Raw genomic sequence first — 20,689 nt, 5'->3', positions numbered from 1 at the left:
ACGCCTGCGAGTTGCAGTCACATCTGCGGGGTCACACTGACATCTGACTTACCGGGGATTGCGTTACTGCCAATAAGAACCACCGCACCGGTGTTTCCAATGCTGTCACACAGATGACAGCATGGGAAGCACCATAAGAAGCCGGTAAAAACGCAAAATAAAAACTCAGCAAATCCGCAAACATTTTTATACCTGCATTTTTGCTGCGCTTTTGACTGACTCAATTGAAGTCAATGGGTGTAGAAATGCAAAAAGAATTGACATGCTGCAGAAAAAAATGCACTGCAAATATGCACTGAAATTTTCTGATCATGTGCACAACACTTCAGGATTGTCAATGAATTACAAGGATTCCATTGCGTTTTTGGACCATTTCTGCATGGAAAAAAATGCAGTGAAAACGCATTGTGTGCACATAGCCTTAGATAACATACTAAGCCATTCCTCTTTTCCTCCTGTCGGTGTAATAAAATACTTGTAGACTGGGATCTGAGACCAGAAAAGTTTACTTCACTTTCTTTAGATGTGCTAACTTTTTTTTTTGCATTGTACATTAAAAGGTGTTTGGAGCCTTCATCTTGGCCATCAACTCCTCCCATTCTTACAAAACTTTTAATTAGAACATAATAGAGACCAGCGAATCTTTTGAAATTTTAATTCACCAGCTTTGTCAAATTTAAAAAAAAATGATTCTTAGCAATTTTCATTAAAAAATCTTCAGTTTTTACTGAAATTAGAATATGCAAAACTTAATACACCTCACTTTAAAAACTACTACATCTAGTATTTGTATTAACTCCATGTGTTTTAAGGACAACATCAAGTCTTTAATGCCTGGAATAAACAAGTTGGCGACATATTGCAACATCTATGTTTTTCCATTCTTCAAGAACAACTTCTTTTTAGAGCCTGGATGCTGGATGGAGATTGATGCTAAACTTGTCTCTTCACTTTTCCCAATGAGTGTTTGAATGGGTTCAGACCACGAGACAAACTTAGCCACTGAATCACTTTCACCCCGTTATTCAGAAATGCAACAGTTACTTAGATATGTGTTTTAGATCATTGTCATGTTGGAAAAGTGCAGATGTATCAAGGGCACAGAGTGATGGTAGCATCATCTCTTACAAGACAGAGTCATAATTCTAAGCATTCATGATAATTAAAAGCAAAGCCACAGAAAGAACTATAACAATTTCCTAAATGAAAGAATTAACACAACTACAAGGCAAACAGTAGTTCCCTGCCCAGGTCACAGAACTAATGCATTATCAGGATGCAGCAAACCTACTCAGTAAAGATAGAGGCAACACAGATGCAAAATACCAATGAGGCAACCACTCACAACCTACCAACTCATGGACGGGGCGATTATTTAGTGTAATGCTGTTGGGTGTGAACCCACTGCGCCATGGTAGGGAAGGCTGGAGCTTGGCAGTTGCACCAGAAACTGGAGTCACTAGCAGTTTCCTTGGAGAGGCAGTAATAGGATGGTTAGACATGGTAGAATCAGAAGACGGGGAGGACATTATGGTGTTCAGATCCTGCAACTGAGTTACCACTACATTAATAGCCTGCATCAGTTGGTCTTGATGTTCTCGTTGAAAACAAACCACCTCATACATCACTTGTACGTTAGGCTTGGGGTCTCTGGGTCCCGATTTCTTAGTGGGGTCCTTGGCCTGAACTTACTGTAATGCTGGTGGGTGTAGACCCACTGTGCCATGGGCTGAGCTTATTCTAGAGGGGAGTAGCTAAGTGTCTACCTAGTATTCAATAGAGCCTCTGATGGTGTGGATAAGTTGGGCTGCCGGTAGACACCTGGTACCACTTCAGGTCAGTCCCTGGGACTGCAGCAGCTGACTGGAGGGTCAGAGACTCAGGTTCAGGGTACAGGAGGGTGAGTCAAAAGCGTAGTCAGATAGTCCAAGGTCACGGGCAGACAGCACAGGTTCAAAGTAAGTAGCTGAGGTCAGGAGCGGAGAGATCAGGATAAACAAGAAGGCAAGCCGGGTTGTAACAGGTGGGGCGAAACAGTAATAAGCCAATACAGCAACGAAAGACAGAGCTGATAAGGACCTAAGTTCAGGTGAGAATTGGAGGGTGAAGTCATCTGATATTTCACTTGCTGGCAGGTGATAGGCCAGGGAAGCAAATCTCTGCTGGACAGAATGGATACAAATCCCTGCAAAGTTCAGCTGCATGCACCTATGACTCACAAACAGCAGAGCTAGATGAGATGCACCAGGCACCTCAAAGAAATGTAAATACACCAACAATTATCCTGCATATTAAGGCCGTTAAGCAAAACAGAACATAGCACCAAAAAGAAATCTTTACAAGTAACCATATATTAGTTTAAAATAATAATTTTTAGTAGAAAAAATACATATAAAAAATGTATAAAAAAGTAATAAGACAACAGCCACAAGTAAAAAAAATATAGATGGGTACACCTGGGAATATATATATATATATATATATATATATATATATATATATATATATACAAATCAAGAAAAAACGGCAGCACTACCAAAATAATATAGTAGGTGCAAAACCTATTCAGCAGTGTCCAAACAGCCAAATTAACAAAAGGTGGCAACGTTTCAACGGTAACCCGTCTTTGTCAAGCTTGACAAAGACGGGTTAGGCTAAGTGCACACGTACCGGAACTCTCGTGGAAATTACCGCGAGAATTCCGGAATTCCAGTCCGCGGGAAAATCGCATTTTAAATTCCCGCGATTTTCCCGCGGAAAAACTAGCATTTTGCAAGCGTATTTAGCTTGCAAAATGCTAGCGTTCTCCAAGCGATCTGTAGCATCGCTTGGAGAACTGATTGACAGGTTGGTCACACTCGTCAAACATAGTGTTTGACAAGTGTGACCAACTTTTTACTACTGAGGCCACCTATGCGGCATCAATAGTAAAAGATAGAATGTAAAAAAAAAATAAAAAATGGTGTTATTCTTACCCTCCGACGTCGCGCGCATCCGTTCCCAGTAATCCTTTGCGAAAATGCCCGCGATGATGTCAGTTCTCGCGGGATCGCGACGTCTCGCAGTAATTCGCGATGACGTCGCGCGAATGACCGCGAGACTTCGCGATCCCGCGAGAACGGACGCCATCGCGGGCATTTTCGCAAAGGACTACTGGGAACGAGAGCGTGAAGAGAAGCAGGAAGACTGCGCGGGACGCCGGAGGGTGAGAATAACAATATTTTTTATTTTTAAATTCTATTTTTTACAGGGATATGGTACCCAAAGCCCGGAGGACAGTCTCCTCTCCTCCGGACCGTGGGTACCATCCGCAAATGTTCTGCTTACTTTCCGCATGGTGGGCACAGCCACATGCGGGATGTAAGCGGAACAATGCATTCCTATGGGTGCGGGATCGCCGCGATTCCGCAAATTAATGAGCATGCTGCGGTTTTTACCGCAAAGCGATTCCGCCGCGGTAAAAACCGCAGCATTAGTACAGCATTGCGGAATCCCATAGGAATGCATGGGATGCTTATTTTTCGCGTTTTCGTGGCAAAATCGCGCGGTTAAAACCGCCGCGGAAACGCGAAAAAAACGCCACGTGTGAACTCCGCCTTACCGTTGAAATGTTGCCACCTGAGGATCAGTAAAGTATCCACTGTTTTCACATTTAATTTGAGTGCTGCCTATTTTTTTCCTTTTTTTACACACACATAAATATATATATATATATATATATATATACACACACACACACACACACACACAGTAATCCTTACAAATCCATACAGATCTAAAGAACGTAGACAAATCACTAATTGGGTGGATCAAGAAAATGCTGTAGATATAGTATATCTTGACTTCAGGAAAGCATTTGACAAAGTATCTCATACAATCCTTATTGAAAAAATGACTAAGTATGGAATGGACAAGACAACTGTAAGGTGGATTCATAACTGGCTTAGTGATCGGACCCAAAGAGTGGTCGTAAATGGCTGCACATCCAGTTGGAAGAATGTCTCAAATGGGGTACCACAGGGCTCTGTCCTGGGCCCTGTATTGTTCAACATCTTTATCAACGATTTAGATGAAAGAATTGAGGGTAAACTGATTAAATTTGCTGATGACACAAAGCTAGGAGGGATAGCTAATACTAGAGAAGAGAGAGAGGGGATTCAAAAAGATATAAATAAACTGGAGCAGTGGGCAGCAACTAACAGAATGGTTTTTAACAGGGAAAAATGCTAAGTACTACATCTGGGCAATAAAAATAAAAAAAGCATATACAGAATGGGAGGAATAGGGCTAAGGAACAGCACATGTGAAAAAGACTTGGGTATACTAATAGATCACAGACTGAATATGAGTCAACAGTGTGATGCAGCAGCAAAAAAGGCAAATGCAATTCTAGGATGTATTAACAGAAGCATACAGTCTAGATCAAGTGAAGTCATTATTTCCCTCTACTCCTCTTTGGTCAGACCTCATCTGGAATATTGTGTCCAGTTTTTGGCACCACATTTTAAAAAAGACATCAACAAACTGGAGCAAGTTCAGAAAAGAGCGACCAGAATGGTGACCGATCTGCAAACCCTGTCTTTATGAGGAAAGGTTGCAGGATTTGGGAATGTTTAGTTTGCAAAAGAGAAGACTGAGAGGAGACTTAATAGCTGTCTACAAATATCTAAAGGGCTATCACATTGTAGAAGGATCATCTTTATTCTCATTTGCACAAGGAAAGACTAGAAGCAATGGGATGAAACTGAATGGGAGGAGACACAGACTAGATATTAGAAAAAACATTTTGACAGTTAGAGTGATCAATGAGTGGAACAGGCTGCCACGAGAAGTGGTGAGTTCTCCTTCAATGGAAGTCTTCAAACAGAGGCTGGACAGACATCTGACTGGGATGATTTAGCGAATCCTGCTTTGAGCAGGGGGTTGGACCAGATGGCCCAGGAGGTCCCTTCCAACTCTATGATTCTATGATTCTAAATCAATCATTGATCCTATTATGAACGTATATTAATCCGAGCACAAATGGCTACAAGCACCAACAAAAGCACATATAGACATAAATAAATAAATGAACCCCTATTTAATGATGGCAACATTGCAGTCCAATCATGTGGCACATGGAATTAACCCCTTCACGACCAATGATGCCACATAGGCGTCAACAAAACCTGTGCCAATCCAACCAGTGACGCCTATGTGGCGTCATGACTTTAAAGCCCCCCTGCGGGTCGGGTGACCGGGGTCAGTAAAAGATCACCCGACCCGCAGATACAGGGGGCTTTGTTCTTCACCACAGGGGGCGTGGCTTTGCCCCCACAAGGCTACAATCGCTCTGATTGGCTGTTAAAAGTGAAACAGCCAATCAGAGCGGTAGTAATATTTTATCAATGAAAATTGATGAAATATTACAATCCAGCCATGGTTGATGCTGCAGTAGCATCGGACATGGCTGGAGACCCTGATCCGACCCCCCCACCGGTTAACGGGGGCGATCTGCTCCCACGCCATACCTCGGCTCCCCCCTCCCACCCCCCGGTACTTACCAAGTGCTCCCGGTGTCCCGTGGTCCCGGACCATGGGCGCCGCCATCTTGGAAAATGCCAGCTGCAGATTTATTCATTCAATTTGGTCACTGTGATGAACTCTCACAGTGATCAAAATAGAATGAAAAGTAAATAAATCCCCTCTTTATCACCCCCATAGGCAGGATCAAATAATAAAATAAAGAAATTATTTTTATTTTTCTGTTAGGGTTGGAAATAGGGTTAGGGCTAGGGTTAGGGTTGGAACTAGGGTTAGGGTTGGAGTTAGGGTTAGGGTTAAGGGTGTGTTGGGGTTGGGTTAGGGTTGGGATTAGGGTTAGGGATGTGTTGAGGTTAGGGTTGTTCTTAGGAGTGTGTTGGGGTTAGGGTTGGAGTTAGAATTGAGGGGTTTCCACTGTTTAGGCACATCAGGGGGTCTCCAAACGCGACATGGTGCAACCATTGATTCCAGCCAATTTTGCGTTCAAAAAGTCAAACGGTGCTCCCTCCCTTCCAAGCCCCGACGTGTCCCCAAACAGTGGTTTACCCCAACATATGGGGTATCAGCGTACTCGGGAAAAACTGCACAACAACTTTTGTGTCTAATTTCTCCTGTTACCCTTGGGAAAATAAAAAATTGGGGGCAAAAATATTATTTTTGTGGAAAAAAAATTATTTTTTTTATTTTCACGTCTCTGCGTTATAAACTTCTGTGAAGCTCTTGGGGGTTCAAAGTGCTCACCAGACATCTAGATAAGTTCCTTGGAAGGTCTAGTTTCCAAAATGGGGTCACTTGTGGAGGGTTTCTACTATTTAGGCACATCAGGCTCTGCAAACGTAATGACGACCGCAGACCTTTCCATCAAAGTCTGCATTTCAAAACGTCACTACTTCCATTCTGAGCCCTTATGTGTGCCCAAAAATTGGTTCCCCCCCCCATATATGGGGTATCAGTGTACTCAGGACAAACTGGACAACAACTTTTGGGGTCCAATTTCTCCTGTTACCCTTGTGAAAATAAAAAATTGCGCGCTAAAAAATGATTTTTTGAGAAAAAAAAATGATTTTTTATTTTCAGGGCTCTGCGTTATAAACTTTTGTGAAGGACTTGGGGGTTCAAGGTGCTCACCACGCATCTAGATAAGTTCCTTGGGGGGTCTAGTTTCCAAAATCGGGTCATTTGTGGGGGGTTTCCACAGTTTAGGTACATCAGGGGCTCTGCAAATGTAACATGATGCCATCAAAGTCAGCATATCAAAATGTCACTACTTCCCTTCCGAGTCCCGACGTGTGCCCAAACAGTGGTCTCCCCCACATATGAGGTACCAGTGTACTCAGAACAAACTGGACAACAACTTTTGGGGTCCAGTTTCTCCTGGTACCCTTGTGAAAATAAAAAATTGCGCACTAAAAAATAATTTTTTGAGGAAAAAAAATATTTTTTATTTTCACGGCACTGCGTTATAAACTTTTGTGAAGCACTTGGGGGTTCAAAGTGCTCACTATGCATCTAGATAAGTTCCTTAGGGGGTCTAGTTTCTAAAATGGAGTAATTTGTGGGGGTGCTCCAATGTTTAGGCACACAGGGGCTCTCCAAACACGACATGGTGTCCGCTAACGATTAGAGGTAATTTTCATGGTTCTCCTTCCCTTCTGAGCCCTGCTGTGCGCCCAAACAGTGGTTCCCCCCCACATATTGGGTATCGGTGTACTCAGGACAAACTGGACAACAACATTTGTTGTCCAATTTCTCCTGTTAGCCATGTGAAAATAAAAAATAGCGTGCTAAAAAAAATCAGTTTTGAGGAAAAAAAATGATTTTTTATTTTCACTGCTGTGCGTTATAAACTTTTGTGAAACACTTGGGGGTTCAAAGTGCTCACTACACAGCTAGATAAGTTCCATAAGGGGTCTAGTTTCCAAAATGGTGTCACTTGTTGGGGGTTTAGGCACACAGGGGCTCTCCAAACGCGACATGATGTCCGATAACGATTGGAGCTAATTTTCCATTCAAAAAGTCAAATAGCGCTCCTTCCCTTGCGGACCCCGTCGTGCGCCCAAACAGTGGTTTATGACCACATATGAGGTATCGGTGTACTCAGGAGAAATTGCCAAACAAATTTTAGGATCCATTTTATCCTGTTGCCCATGTGAAAATGAAAAAATTGATGCTAAAAGAAAATTTTTGTGAAAAAAGTACTTTTTTTTAAAAGATCAATTTATGAAGCACCTGGGGGTTCAAAGTGATCACGATGCATGTAGATAAGTTCCTTGGGGGGGTCTAGTTTCCAAAATGGGGTCACTTGTGGGGGAGCTCCAATGTTTAGGCACACAGGGACTCTCCAAACGCGACATGGCAACCGCTAAATATTCCAGCATGTTATCCATTCAAAAAGTCAAATGGCGCTCCTTCCCTTCTGAGCCCTGCCATGCACCCAAACAGTGGTTTATGACCACATATGAGGTATCGGTGTTCTCAGGAGAAATTGCCCAACAAATTTTAGGATCCATTTTATCCTGTTGCCCATGTGAAAATGAAAAAATTGATGCTAAAAGAAAATTTTTGTTGGAAAAATTTAAATGTCCATTTTTTCTTTCCACGTTGCTTGAGTTCTTGTGAAACACCTGAAAGGTTAATAATCTTCTTGAATGTAGTTTTGAGTAGCTTGAGGGTTGCAGTTTTTAGAATAGTGTCACTTTTGGGTGTTTTCTGCCATATAGACCCCTCAAAGTGACTTCAAATGTAAGGTGGTCCCCAAAAAAAATGGTTTTGTAAATATTGTTGTAAAAATGAGAAATCACTGGTCAACTTTTAACCCTTATAATTTCCTAACAAAAAAAAAATTTGTTTCCAAAATTGTGCTGATGTAAAGTAGACGTGTGGGAAATGTTATTTAGCAACCACTTTGTGTCACATAACTCTCTGGTTTAACCCTTTAGTGACAGTGCCAGTTTGCAGCTTAATGACCAGGCCAATTTTTACAATTCTGACCACTGACACTTTATGAGATTATAACTCTGGAACGCATTAACGGATCCTGCTGATTCTGAGAATGTTTTTTCGTGACATATTGTACATTCATGTTAGTAGTAAAATTTATTCGATATGTCTTGTGTTTATTTAGGAAAAAAACGGAAATATGGCAAAAATTTTGAAAATTTTGCAATTTTAAAACTTTTTATGCCCTTAAATCAGAGAGATGTATCACACAAATTTCTTAATAAATAACATTTCCCACATGTTTCCTTTACATCAGCACAATTTTGGAAGCAAATCTTTTTTTTTTGTTAGTAAGTTATAAGGGTTAAAAGTTGATCAGCGATTTCTCATTTTTACAACAAAATTTACAAAACCTTTTTTTTAGGGACCACATCATATTTAAAGTCATTTTGAGGGGTGTACATGACAGAAAATACCCAAAAATGACAGCATTTTAAAAACTAGACCCCTCAAGGTGTTCAAAACCACATTCAAGGAGTTTATTAACCCTTTACTTGCTTCACAGGAACTAAAGCAATGTGGAAGGAAAAAATTTAACTTTTTTTTTGCAAAAATTTACTTCAGAACCAATTTTTTTTTATTTTCACAAGTGTTAAAAGAGAAAACGAACCACAAAATTTGTTGTGCAATTTCTCCTGAATATGCTGATACCCCATATGTGGGGGTAAACCACTTTTTCAGCGCACGGCAGAGCTCGCAAGGGAAGGAGCCCGTTTGACTTTTTCAACACAGAATTGGCTGGAATTGAGATCGGATGCCATGTTGAATTTGGAGAGCCCCTGATGTTCCTAAACAGTGGAAACCCCAACAAGTGACCCCATTTTGGAAACTATATCCCTTAAAGAACTTATCTAGATGTGGGGTGAGCACTTTGAACCTTCAAGTGCTTCACAGAAGTTTATAACGTAGAGCCGTGAAAATTAAAAATAATTTTTTTTTCCTCAAAAATGATTTTTTTAGCCCGCTATTTTTTATTTTCACAAGGCTAACAGGAGAAATTGGACCACAAAAGTTTTTGTGCAATTTGTCCTGAGTACGCTGATACCCCATATGTGGGGGGGAACCACTGTTTGGGTGCATGGGAGAGCTTGGAAGGGAAGGAGTGCCATTTTGGAATGCAGACTTTGATGGAATGGTCTGCGGGCATCATGTTGCGTTTGCAGAGCCCCTGATGTACCTAAACAGCGGAAACCCCCCACAAGTGACCCCATTTTGGAAACTAGATCCCCCCAAGGAGCTTATCTAGATGTGTGGTGAGTACTTTGAACCCCCAAGCGCTTCACCAAAAGTTTATAACGCAGACCCGTGAAAATAAAAAATCTTTTTTTTCCCTCAAAAATGATTTTTTAGCCCTCTATTTTTTAATTTCCTAAGGGCAACAGGAGAAATTGGACCATAAAAGTTGTTGTGCAATTTGTCCTGAATACGCTGATGCCCAATATGTGTGGGGGAACCACTGTTTGGGCACATGGGAGAGCTCGGAAGGGAAGGAATGCCATTTTGGAATGCAGACTTTGATGGAATGGTCTGCGGGCGTCATGTACGTTTGCAGAGCCCCTGATGTACCTAAACAGTAGAAACCACCCACAAGTGACCTTATTTTGAAAACTATACCCCCCAAGGAGCTTATCTAGATGTGTGGTGAGCACTTTGAATCCCCAAGTGCTTCACAGAAGTTTATAACGCCCGGGCGTGAAAATAAAAAGTATTTTTTATTTCTGCAAAAGTGATTTTTTAGCCCCCAATTTTCCAGAGTTGGTAAATAGTGGAAACCCCTCAATTATTGCTCCAACCCTAACCCCAACACACCCCTAACCCTAATCCCAACCCTAATCCCTAATCCTAATTCGCCCTAACCCTAATTCTAACCCTAGACCTAACCCTAATGGAAAAATGAAAAAAAAAATATTTTCTTTATTTTATTATGTTCGCCTAACTAAGGGGGTGATAAACAGGGGGGGGGGGTTATTTACTATTTTTTTTATTTTGATCACTATGATAGTTTATCATAGTAATCACATTGAATGAATGGAATCTGCCAGCCGGAGCCTGCAGATTCCCGGCGGGCGCACTGCGCATGCGCCCGCCATTTTCTCCGGATCCAAGATGGCGGCGCCCACCGGAGGACGCCGGCGGGACGCAGGACCACCAGGAGGGGACCCTGGAGCACGGAGAGGTACCGGGGGGGGACCCTATTTCTCTCTCCTCTGATGTGCGATCACATCAGAGGAAAGAGAATTTAAATGCAAAATCGCTGCTTTTTTTTGCGATCACCGTTATAGGGTTAATAACGGCGATCGCAAAAGCGGGGTCGGTAAAAACCGACCCGATTCATGTTCTCTGGGGTCTCGGCTACCCCCTGCAGCTGAGATCCCGGAGAAAATCCGACACTGGGGGGCGCTATTTACTTACTCCACAGCGCCATGAATTCACGGCGCTGTGGTTTAAGTACCCTTAATTACCGCCGTTAAAAGGCATATCGGCGGTCGTTAAGGGGTTAACGAAAAAAATTAAAAATTTGAAAATTGCAAAATTTTCTACATTTTTGCCAAATTTCTGATTTTTTCACAAATAAACGTAAAAATTATAGACCTAAATTTACCACTAACATGAAGCCCAATATGTTACAAAAAAACAATCTCAGAATCGCTAGGATCCGTTAACGCGTTTCTGAGTTATTACCTCATAAAGGGACACTGTTCAGAATTGCAAAAAATTGGCCTGGTCATTAAGGTCAAAATAGGCTTGGTCATGAAAGGGTTAAATGCTTAACTATAGTAGGAAAACATATAGTATTGAGCTCTTGTAGTAAACGCAAGTGTGTCAGTTATAAATGCACTAGATTATGGCCCGATGCTATCGCATCGGGAGGATGCGATAGCATCACACCTCTTGCCATGTTAACCCTCAACACACACACTCCTCTCACCTTTCACCATCTCCACTCACTCTTTCACTCCACATACGACCCCTTCTCTCACTCCGCCTCTCATACTCACGCCGTCATCGCCGCTGCTCCACGATCCCCGACATCTTCTTCCGCCGGCGCCATCCTGGATCCAGACGTTGTCTACGCCGGCGACATGTTCTTGCGGCGACGCCATCTTGAGTATCGTGAAATCTCGCAATACTCAAGATGGCGTCGCCGGAAGAACATATCGCCGGCGTGGACGACGTCGGGATCCAAAATGGCGTCGGCGAAATCTCGCGAGTTTTCGCCGACGCCATTTTGGATCCCGACGTCGTCCTCACCGGCGACATGTTCTTGTGGCGACGCCATCTTGAGTATCGCGGGATTTTGCCGATCCAAAATAGCGTCGCCGCAGGAACATGTCGCCGGCGTGGATGCCGTTGGCGAAATCTCGCGAGATTTCGCCGACGCCATTTTGGATCCCGATGTCCTCCACGCCGGCGACATGTTCTTGCGGCGACGCCATCTTGACTATCGCGGGATTTCGCCGATCCAAACTGGCGTCGCCGCAAGAACATGTCGCCGGCGTGGAGGACGTCTGGATCCAGGATGGCGCCGGCAGAAGATGATGTCGGGGATCGTGGATCAGCGGCGATGACGGCGTGAGTATGAGAGACGGAGTGAGAGAAAGGGTCGTCTGTGGAGTGAAAGAGTGAGTGGAGATGGTGAAAGGTGAGAGGAGTGTGTGTGTTGAGGGTTAACATGGAAAGAGGTGTGCGGTGACGTCACTGGTTACAACTGGACGGAAGTTGTTACAACCGGAAGCTGCTTAGGGCATTTATTATTATAGATTAGGAATATATAGCATCACATAGTAACCGTAAACATATACATGGTATAGTTACCTAGGAGAGTTAGACCAGGGAGACCCATCACACCCGACCCGTGGGTCTCCAGGGCCTTACTTTTCTAGGTAACTATACCATGTATATCACAAAACTCAAGATAAAAAGCGGACGGCACCGCTGTTACCGTGTGACTTCAAATGATGTGCGGCATACAGAAGCCCAGCAGCTGGGAAGCGCTCGAGCAGCGCGAAACGGCCGTTGTCAGCCTTTCTTGCACTCCTTATGTCACTCCCCCGACTTGACATGTTCATGATATGTCAATAAATCAGTGAAACTTCCATCTCGATGAGTGCGACCTCTTCTCTTTGCATGTATACCATGTATATGCGTTACAATGATACAAAGGTAGATCATTAATTTCATACTGACTTTTAGCCACATCCCCTTCTGTCAGTGCCAGGAATAATTCATTGTCATCTACGCATCCATCTGAAGCTCTACCTCTCTTTCCTCCACGTACTGCTGCGCCTAACATTTTCCCTAAGACGCCCTCAACAGCCTAGTGCAGGGATGAACATGTAGAATTTGATGTTTTTCCTCATTTCCCTTACTGATTCTCTGTGGATTTTCCAATATACAGTAATGGCCTAAAGCTTTATAAAAAATAGTAAGAATGCTTTGTATAGTAAGAACGCCTTGAAAAATAGAAGTGTTAATAGTTTAGATTCCCTTTAGAAACAATTTACACTCAAATGCAAGAGGACAGCTGCCATTTAAAATCTATAGTTGTGTGATCAATTAGACTGCTGCCTCAACCTCTATCAACTGAATCTTTCTATATCTCTCTTCATTGCGGAGCTGTAAGCTATGCTATCCAGATTCACTCTAATCTGGATGCTGTATTTCCTGACTCAACTTTATTACAATGCAGGCTATGATTGTCCCTCTTGATTGGCTGTGCTAACTGTCATGCGATAGCGGTAAGTCATCTGAGGAAGGCCATGTCGGCCTTCTCTGCTGCTTTGTGTAAAATGGTGGCTAGCTGTTTGTGGTGATTTGCGCAAACTTAATAAAAAATTGTTTGAATTTGACAGTACAATGAAGGTCCTAAAATTTGACACTAATTCGATTTACATTGAATCAACCCGCTCGTCAATAGAACATAAACTAGCTGGATTTTACGTGTTCGGAATTCAATTTAGAGGTCTAAGCCTAATTGAGGTATATCTGGGTGAAGCATATTATCTACAGAAGTTTCAGCAAATGGGCTTATACAATTTAGTCTAAAAGTGCCCTAAGATTCGCATATAAATGAATACTAAATATTACAATACTGCAATAGAAAATGAATGGGGTGTCTTTCTCATAGAGCTGCGATCACGCGGTGCAAAAACTTACCTGAGTTTGTCTTCTTCACTAAGTTTTTCCCACAGCGCCAAAGTAACCGAAGTCCTGTCATCAAATGGAACCTCTGGACTGTCCCTGAGCAACAAAGCTCTGTGCTCCTGAGTAAATATGTCTATTGCAGACACAGGCCTCTTGATCACTCGATTGTTCATGAGATCATAGGCAGTAATAAATCCAGGCTTCTCAGTTATTATATTTGTTGTTTTGCTGTCTGTACTTTCATGACGGCTCTTATTCAAAGCAGCTTCATTTGACGTCTCACCACAATGGCTTACAGCTGAAGGGCACATTACCGTTACCGGCTGTATATTGTCTATAGAGTTGCTTGTGAAAGCATTCCCTCTGCTCCAAGCATCATCAGTTATCAAAAGATCCTTATTGGGTGTTGTATTTCTTAATGCTTGTATCTCCTGAATCTGGGCACCAGTACAAGAACTACGTTCAGCATCTTTCTGGATTACTTGATCTGATGAGGAAATAATTGCAGGTGGAGCAGAATATTCTTTGCCAGCAGCCTGCACCGTGTCAGGTTCACGTGAGTTATCACAGATAGACGACTGATCTTTTACATACAAATACGTTTGCATCTCACTTTTACCATTATTATTTGTAGGAGACAAGGACAAGTTTTCTTCTTCCATATTCTTCTTTTCAGTATTCATTTTTTGTTGATCTGCACTTGGAGATTCAATATAATTGATACTGTTCTCTTTGATCTGTGCGTCCATTTTGCTAATTGATGTAGTTACTGGGTCAGGATAAAGTGATTTTAACACCTTCTCCACAGCTTCAAGAATAAATTCCTGTAGGAAGGGAAACAACATTGACATTAAATTATGGTTACGTCATTCCATTGAGGACAATATCTGTGATTCATTACACAATGGTATAACATTTCAGTTTACATGTTATACATGGACCAATCAATGACCTGTAATTATAATTAGAAGAAAAAAAGGAGGACAAAGGGACAGCTGTATGGCCTTGGGTTAATGAAGCTGCACACATAACAGGGAATACGGGTGCCACTTCCAAGGAAAATAGTCTGTATATCCATAGGGAAGAAAGTGGATAGGCACAATCCGTCCCGTGCAAAAATATCCATTATTGTGGCATCAAGTTACCAACGGCAGGCAGATAAAACCATGGAGCAAGTACAGACAACAATCGTTTCGCGCTTACATTGCGCTTCAACGGGTCATCATCATGACCTGTTGAAGCACAATGTAAGCGCGAAATGATCGTCGTCTGTACATGCTCCATGGTTTTATCTGCCTGCTGTTGGTAACTTGATGCCACAATAAAGGATATTTTTGCATGGGACGGATCGTGCCTATCCACTTTCTTCCCTATGGATCATAATTAGAAGAACTAATGTGATGGCCTTACGCATTTCAGAAATCCACCCCATTCACTTAAGTTTGGAGCTGGCAAAATAAGCTTAATAGAAGCCAGCTAGAGGAGCTTAAAGGGAACCTGTCACCAGAAAAAATGCTACTAACAGATATGGGGTCAATCTTCAGGATATTAGTGTTACTAACCTGGCTGGCGACTGCACTTGGCCAAAAACTGCCAAACGAAAATGAACTTTATTTTCCCTGGCAATGTTCTGGCTTCAGTCACGGGGGTGCCACCAATTCAGTCACCGCTCTGATACAGAGTAACGGCTGTAACCGAGCCCCCGGCCCTGCCTGACACTGGCTCTGCAATGGGGCCTGCTGTCAATCAGTGCCATTAGCTATCCAGCACCATACACACCATAAAAGATACAAAAAATACCAGTATTACTGTATTTTGCCCATCCAGCCAAAGAAAGAAATGAAACAATATGTGATCAAAAAGTTGCTTATATCTAAAAATGGCACCAGAGAAAATTCAGTTTATCCCGCAAAAAATAAACGCGCTCACAACTCTATAGAAAAATTTAAAAAATAAATATAGAAGTCTACGAATATTGCAAAAAAAATTTTTTTTTGTTTGTTTTAGAGTACTGAAAAAAAAAACTATATACATTGGGTATTGTCATGTAGAAAAGACTTAATATGTCAAATAAATAGAATATTAAACAGTATATAAAAAAGAAAATTCCAGAACTGTTTATTTTGCACATTCCACCTGCAAAAAAGTGCAACAAAAAGAAATCTATTTCTATATTAGTTAATTTTTTCAAATAAAAGGGAAAAACGTCTAACTTTTAACTTCTGCTATCTATGCTCGGTTGTAAATAAAACATTTCCAAATCATTGGATTCTTGTTTTCCTTACATTTCATACATTTCCCCAACTTTTTTGGAATTGGCATTACACAAAAGTAGAAAAACAAATAAAACTGAATACACTTGGTACCGCCATAATTGCACTGACCCACAAAAGTAAGCAACTCATTTGTGAAGCAAGTGAATACCAAAAAAGTTTAAAACATCAAAAAATAACAGAACTGCTGGTTTTTCTGTCTCCTTATAAAGAGTTAATAAAAGTTATACAATACATTATGTGCACCCAAAAAAGCTTACATATCAAAATGAGGAAATGTTTTTTGGTATTCACTTGTTCAGACTAGTTCTTGATGTGCTGTCAGTTTTCTGTTATTTGTATGCTAGCTTTCTGACTGAGCACTCCGCCCTTCACCATGCTGTGATTTTAATTACATCCAATCACATTTGGTTCCAACCTTCCTAGAAATAAAGGCTTGATCAACTTATTAGCCAGAGGTAAGTGTTCACACTAGGCAGTTAGGTCAGGGACCCATCCGATCAATGAGATCACCTTGACATTGGAGAATGGGCTCACATTTTTTTGGCCAAATTTCATGCTAAGCATCTCATGTGTTTTTCCTAAATTTCAAAAGCCATTACGCTATTCACACTTCATGTATTTCACATTGATATGCCTTAACGCAATTGAGTGCAACCATTTCCTCATTTTGATATGTAAGCTGCTTTTTTGGTATGCACTTGTTTAGACTAGTTCTTGATGTGTCGTCAGTTTTCTGTTGTTTGTATACCCCCAAAATGCTGCCATTGATAAATACAACTGATCCTGAAAAACAAGCCCTCATAAATCTACATCAATCAGAAAATAAAAATACTATGACTCTTGGATACCACGATTAAGGCTTAATTGCTGAAACGCGTTGGTCATATTTCTGCCTCTGGTGTTACCCACATTGTTTTTACATGCTTTAAAAAAGCAAATAAAAATCTGTTTTTAATACATCAGTGGATTGTTTCATTGCTGGAGCACATCTGTTCTTTTTTACTGCTGATGACTCCTGGAAAGTGACAATGAAAAAACAAGAACAAGTCATGCTGGGCAAGTCATGCAACTTGCTACTAATTGGCCTTTCTCTTACTAAACTCTCCCCTCTCCAATATGTCCTGAAAGCCACGGTCATATTTCTGTCTAGCTGCTACACTGAAGTTTCCACCCTGTAGTTGCTCAGCTATGATTGAATGCAACATGACCTTTTTATTATTATATATTATGCTTTGCTTATATAGCATCATCACATTCTGCAGTGCTTTACAGGAATCATCATCGCTGTCCCCAATGGGGCTCATAATCTGAATTCCCTATCAGTATGTCTTTGGATTGTGGGAGGAAACCGAGAACACGGAGGCAACGCACATAAACATGGGGAGAACATACAATCTCCTTGCAGATGTTGTCCTTGGTGGGATTTGAATTCAGGACCCCAGCGCTGCAAGGCTGCAGTGCTAAAAACTGAGCCACTGTGCTGCCCACTTATCACTATCACCACTAAGGCCAACCATTGTTCAACATCACCTTACATCTCATTTCTCATCTCTACCACACAACTTTTCTCATGCCACTCAAGTTGTCTGGAATCCACTACCCCAGACACTACAGTTAATTCCCAGTATCAAAAGTGCCCTAAATATGCATAATTTTAGACCGGTCCATCACCTCATCTAATTAATCTAGTTGTTCACTGTTCTCCCTTACAACATTTTCTTCAGAATCTGGCCCTTTCTATCATCTTTTCCCATATAATCCATGCACGCACAATTACTTTGCATCTATATAGATACATAAACTAGCTTCTGACCAGTTCAAGCAATTCAACGTTAATACCCTTTGTGAGGCAGTGAGGGGGTTCATATGCGAGGGTCAATAAGCATCCCCTAGGATGCGGACAGAGTCTTATTAAGGGTACGTGCACACGCTGCGGAATCCGCTGCGGATTAATCCGCACGGATTTTGCAAAAACTGCAGATAATCCGCAGGTCCAAAGACCTGCGGATTATCTGCGGTTTTGCCTGCGGTTTGGTCCTGCGGATTCACTATCTCCACAATGGTGGAGATAGGAACCCGCAGCGGTTTCCGCAGAAAGAATTGACATGCAATTCTTTCTGCGGATTCAAAACCGCAGCAAATCCGCGCGGTTTTTTCCGCAGCGTCGGCACAGCGGTTTTTTTTTCCCATTCAAATGAATGGTACTGTACACCGCAGCTAAAACTGCTGCGTGTCCGCAGCGGCCAAAACCGCTGCGGAAACGCAGCGGAATCCGCAGCGTGTGCACACAGCCTAAACCCTCTGGAGTGCCTTGTGTTCACAGCAGGATGCCTGTGAGTCACAAAGCAAAATGAAAGAAAGAATGGATTGGGTCCAAGTAGTGACTCAGTCAGATTTTTAGGAAAACCCGTTAAGGTCTTTTAGCTTTAGAGGGATTTGCAGGTTTGGTAGTAGGTCAAATTCCTCTCTCCACTCCAGGTTTTGAAGAGGCTTTATGGCCACGATTCCATTTCCATCTGTTTTGCCTTGGGTGCGTCAGTTTTGGAGTTCGCAATCTGCAGAGCAGGTGGCTCTGTGCAACCCAGGTCTGTGTGGAGCTAACACAAAGCCAGGGACTTCCAGGTGGCTGACACACCCAAAAGACACGGCAGTGCCATTGTCCACGGCAATGGGTTTTGAGTTCTGGACTGTGTTCATGGAAACCCGGCTGTGATCCAGAGGACATCACTCCTATGTGTAAGTTCTTAAAATAAAGGCTCCATTTATGTTGAAATTTCTGTGGTCCCTGCCTATCTGCCGCACTGCACTAACCCTGCTGCACTACATATGGTTGGAGAATGCGGGAAGTGTGAACTGAGGCATACCTAAAGTGAAAAGCATGTCAGTAATTAAATCAGTAATTAAGCCTGCAATGCTACAGCTCAAGCCTGCTGACAAGTTGGAGAAAATACTCAAGCAGTTGGCCCTCACCCAGCTGCTGCAGTTTCAGCGGCAACAAGAGCAACACCAGCAGCAGCATCAGGAGCAGCAAAAAAGGTATCAGAAGCAGCAGCAATGGCAGGAGGAGCAGCACAATCATCATCATCAGCTGATGTATCAGCAGCAGAAGACTAATGATCTCATTCTACAGCAGATTGCAGCCCTGCAAGAGACACCCTCACCACCGACCCCGATCTGTTCTGATGCCCAGGACAAAGTCTGGTCAGCACCGAGGAAAATGAGTCCTGAGGATGACATGGAAGCTTTCCTCACCGCGTTTGAGCACACAACAAAGTGGGAGAGCTTGCCATGTGCCCAGTGGGCTGAAGTGGTGGCCTCCTTCCTGACGGGAGATGCTCAGAAGGCCTACTTTGACCTCAGTCGGGACGTTGCCCTGGACTATGGGAAATTGAAAGGTGAGATCCTAGCCTGACTGGTGGCTAATACGTATGTGCGGGCCCAGAGGATGTTCCAGTGGTCCTTTGTGGAGACTCGCCCCACCAGGTCTCAAACATATGACTTACTACAGCTAGTAAAAAAATGAAGCCTGAGACCTTATCCCCTTTCCAGATGGTATAGAGGGTGGTGGTCGATTGGCTAGTAAGAACTCTGCCAGCCACTATTCAGCACTGGGTGGGCCAAGGGGATCCCGGTACCCTAGACCAGATGGTCAGCCTAACTGAGCGATATACTGCCACTCAGGACTTTATACAGGATTCTGCTGCACTACGATTATTACGTTGGGCCCCGCAAGCCCAGTAGCCTGGCAAAGCTCCACGAACCTCGGCTGGGGCCAATCAGGACCGAGCCCGTATTGAGGGTGTATCCTGAAGTGGGAGTGACGAGACCAATTTCCCCTAAACTGGTTCCAGGGTCCAGTCGTGCAGCAGCTATTAGGTGTTGGCGGTGCCCAAGGGCCAGGACATGTGGCTACCAACTGCCCCCTAACAGCTGAACCCATGTACTGCAGGTATACTCGCTGTATGTCTATGTATGCCCAGGCTGTTTTCGCCTCAGATCCGTTCGTCCCAGCGGGTGAACCATGTCTGTACTAGGTGCGCGTCAGTGGACAGCAGGCCGAGGCCCTTCTGGACTCGGAGCCTAGTGACACTTGTGTATGGGTCATTAACCTCGGGCTTAGAACCCGCTGGGAAAAATGTGAGTGTTGTGTGTATACATGGTGAACTCCGCTAGTATCCAACAGTAGAGGTTTCATTGGTTACGCCATGTAGGGAAATTAAACACGTGGTGGGGTGTTGAAGACCATTACGTACGGGGCTGTCCTGGGAAAGGATTTTCCCCTCTTCTGGTCTCTGTGGAAAAATAAAATTAACCCTCCTAGGGCAAATGTTTTTCTGGGGGCAGAGCCCGAAGGTCCCGACACAGGTATTCCTGCAGTAGGGATCACCCCATAGAGAAAGAGTGAGAACCCGATAGGTTTCCCCTAGAGGTGATAGCAGGAGAGCACAAGAAGACCTCAACAATCCCCAAGCTGGAAGTGCCCCAGGGAACTTTTGGGACAGTCCAGCTACAGGATCCCACACTGACCTGGGCACGGTTAAGGGTAATCGAGATAAATGGGTGGCTCAGCAACCGGGTGCGGAGTCCGTGTTCCCACACATGGCGATCAACCAGGAGTTACTCTATAGAGTTGTTCTATCACCTCGTCCCGGATTTTATCAACTGGTAGTGCCCCAATCCTACCGCCAGGCGATGACTGAAATGGCTCACATCCACATGCTGGGAGGGCACTTGGGGGCCAAAGA

General features: G+C 43.0%; 1 protein-coding gene across 7 annotated transcripts in view; it reads right to left on the bottom strand.

Moving 5' to 3' along the window:
- The window catches only part of PMS1 (PMS1 homolog 1, mismatch repair system component), a 322,424-nt gene that overhangs the window by 51,793 nt on the left and 249,942 nt on the right, over positions 1–20,689 (bottom strand). For all 7 annotated transcript variants that reach the window (XM_073558100.1, XM_073558103.1, XM_073558101.1 and 4 more), the window contains one exon: positions 13,681–14,492. In XM_073558100.1, coding sequence (XP_073414201.1) covers positions 13,681–14,492 — 812 coding nt within the window. The remainder of the gene's footprint in view (positions 1–13,680; positions 14,493–20,689) is intronic.

Source organism: Dendrobates tinctorius, unplaced genomic scaffold (assembly GCF_039654945.1).
Source record: "Dendrobates tinctorius isolate UK_male_01 unplaced genomic scaffold, ASM3965494v1 ptg000254l, whole genome shotgun sequence".
In the NCBI taxonomy this organism is placed as follows: Eukaryota; Metazoa; Chordata; class Amphibia; order Anura; family Dendrobatidae; genus Dendrobates; species Dendrobates tinctorius.
Note: the sequence above shows the minus strand (reverse complement) of the source record. Positions and strands in the feature narration are given on the sequence as shown.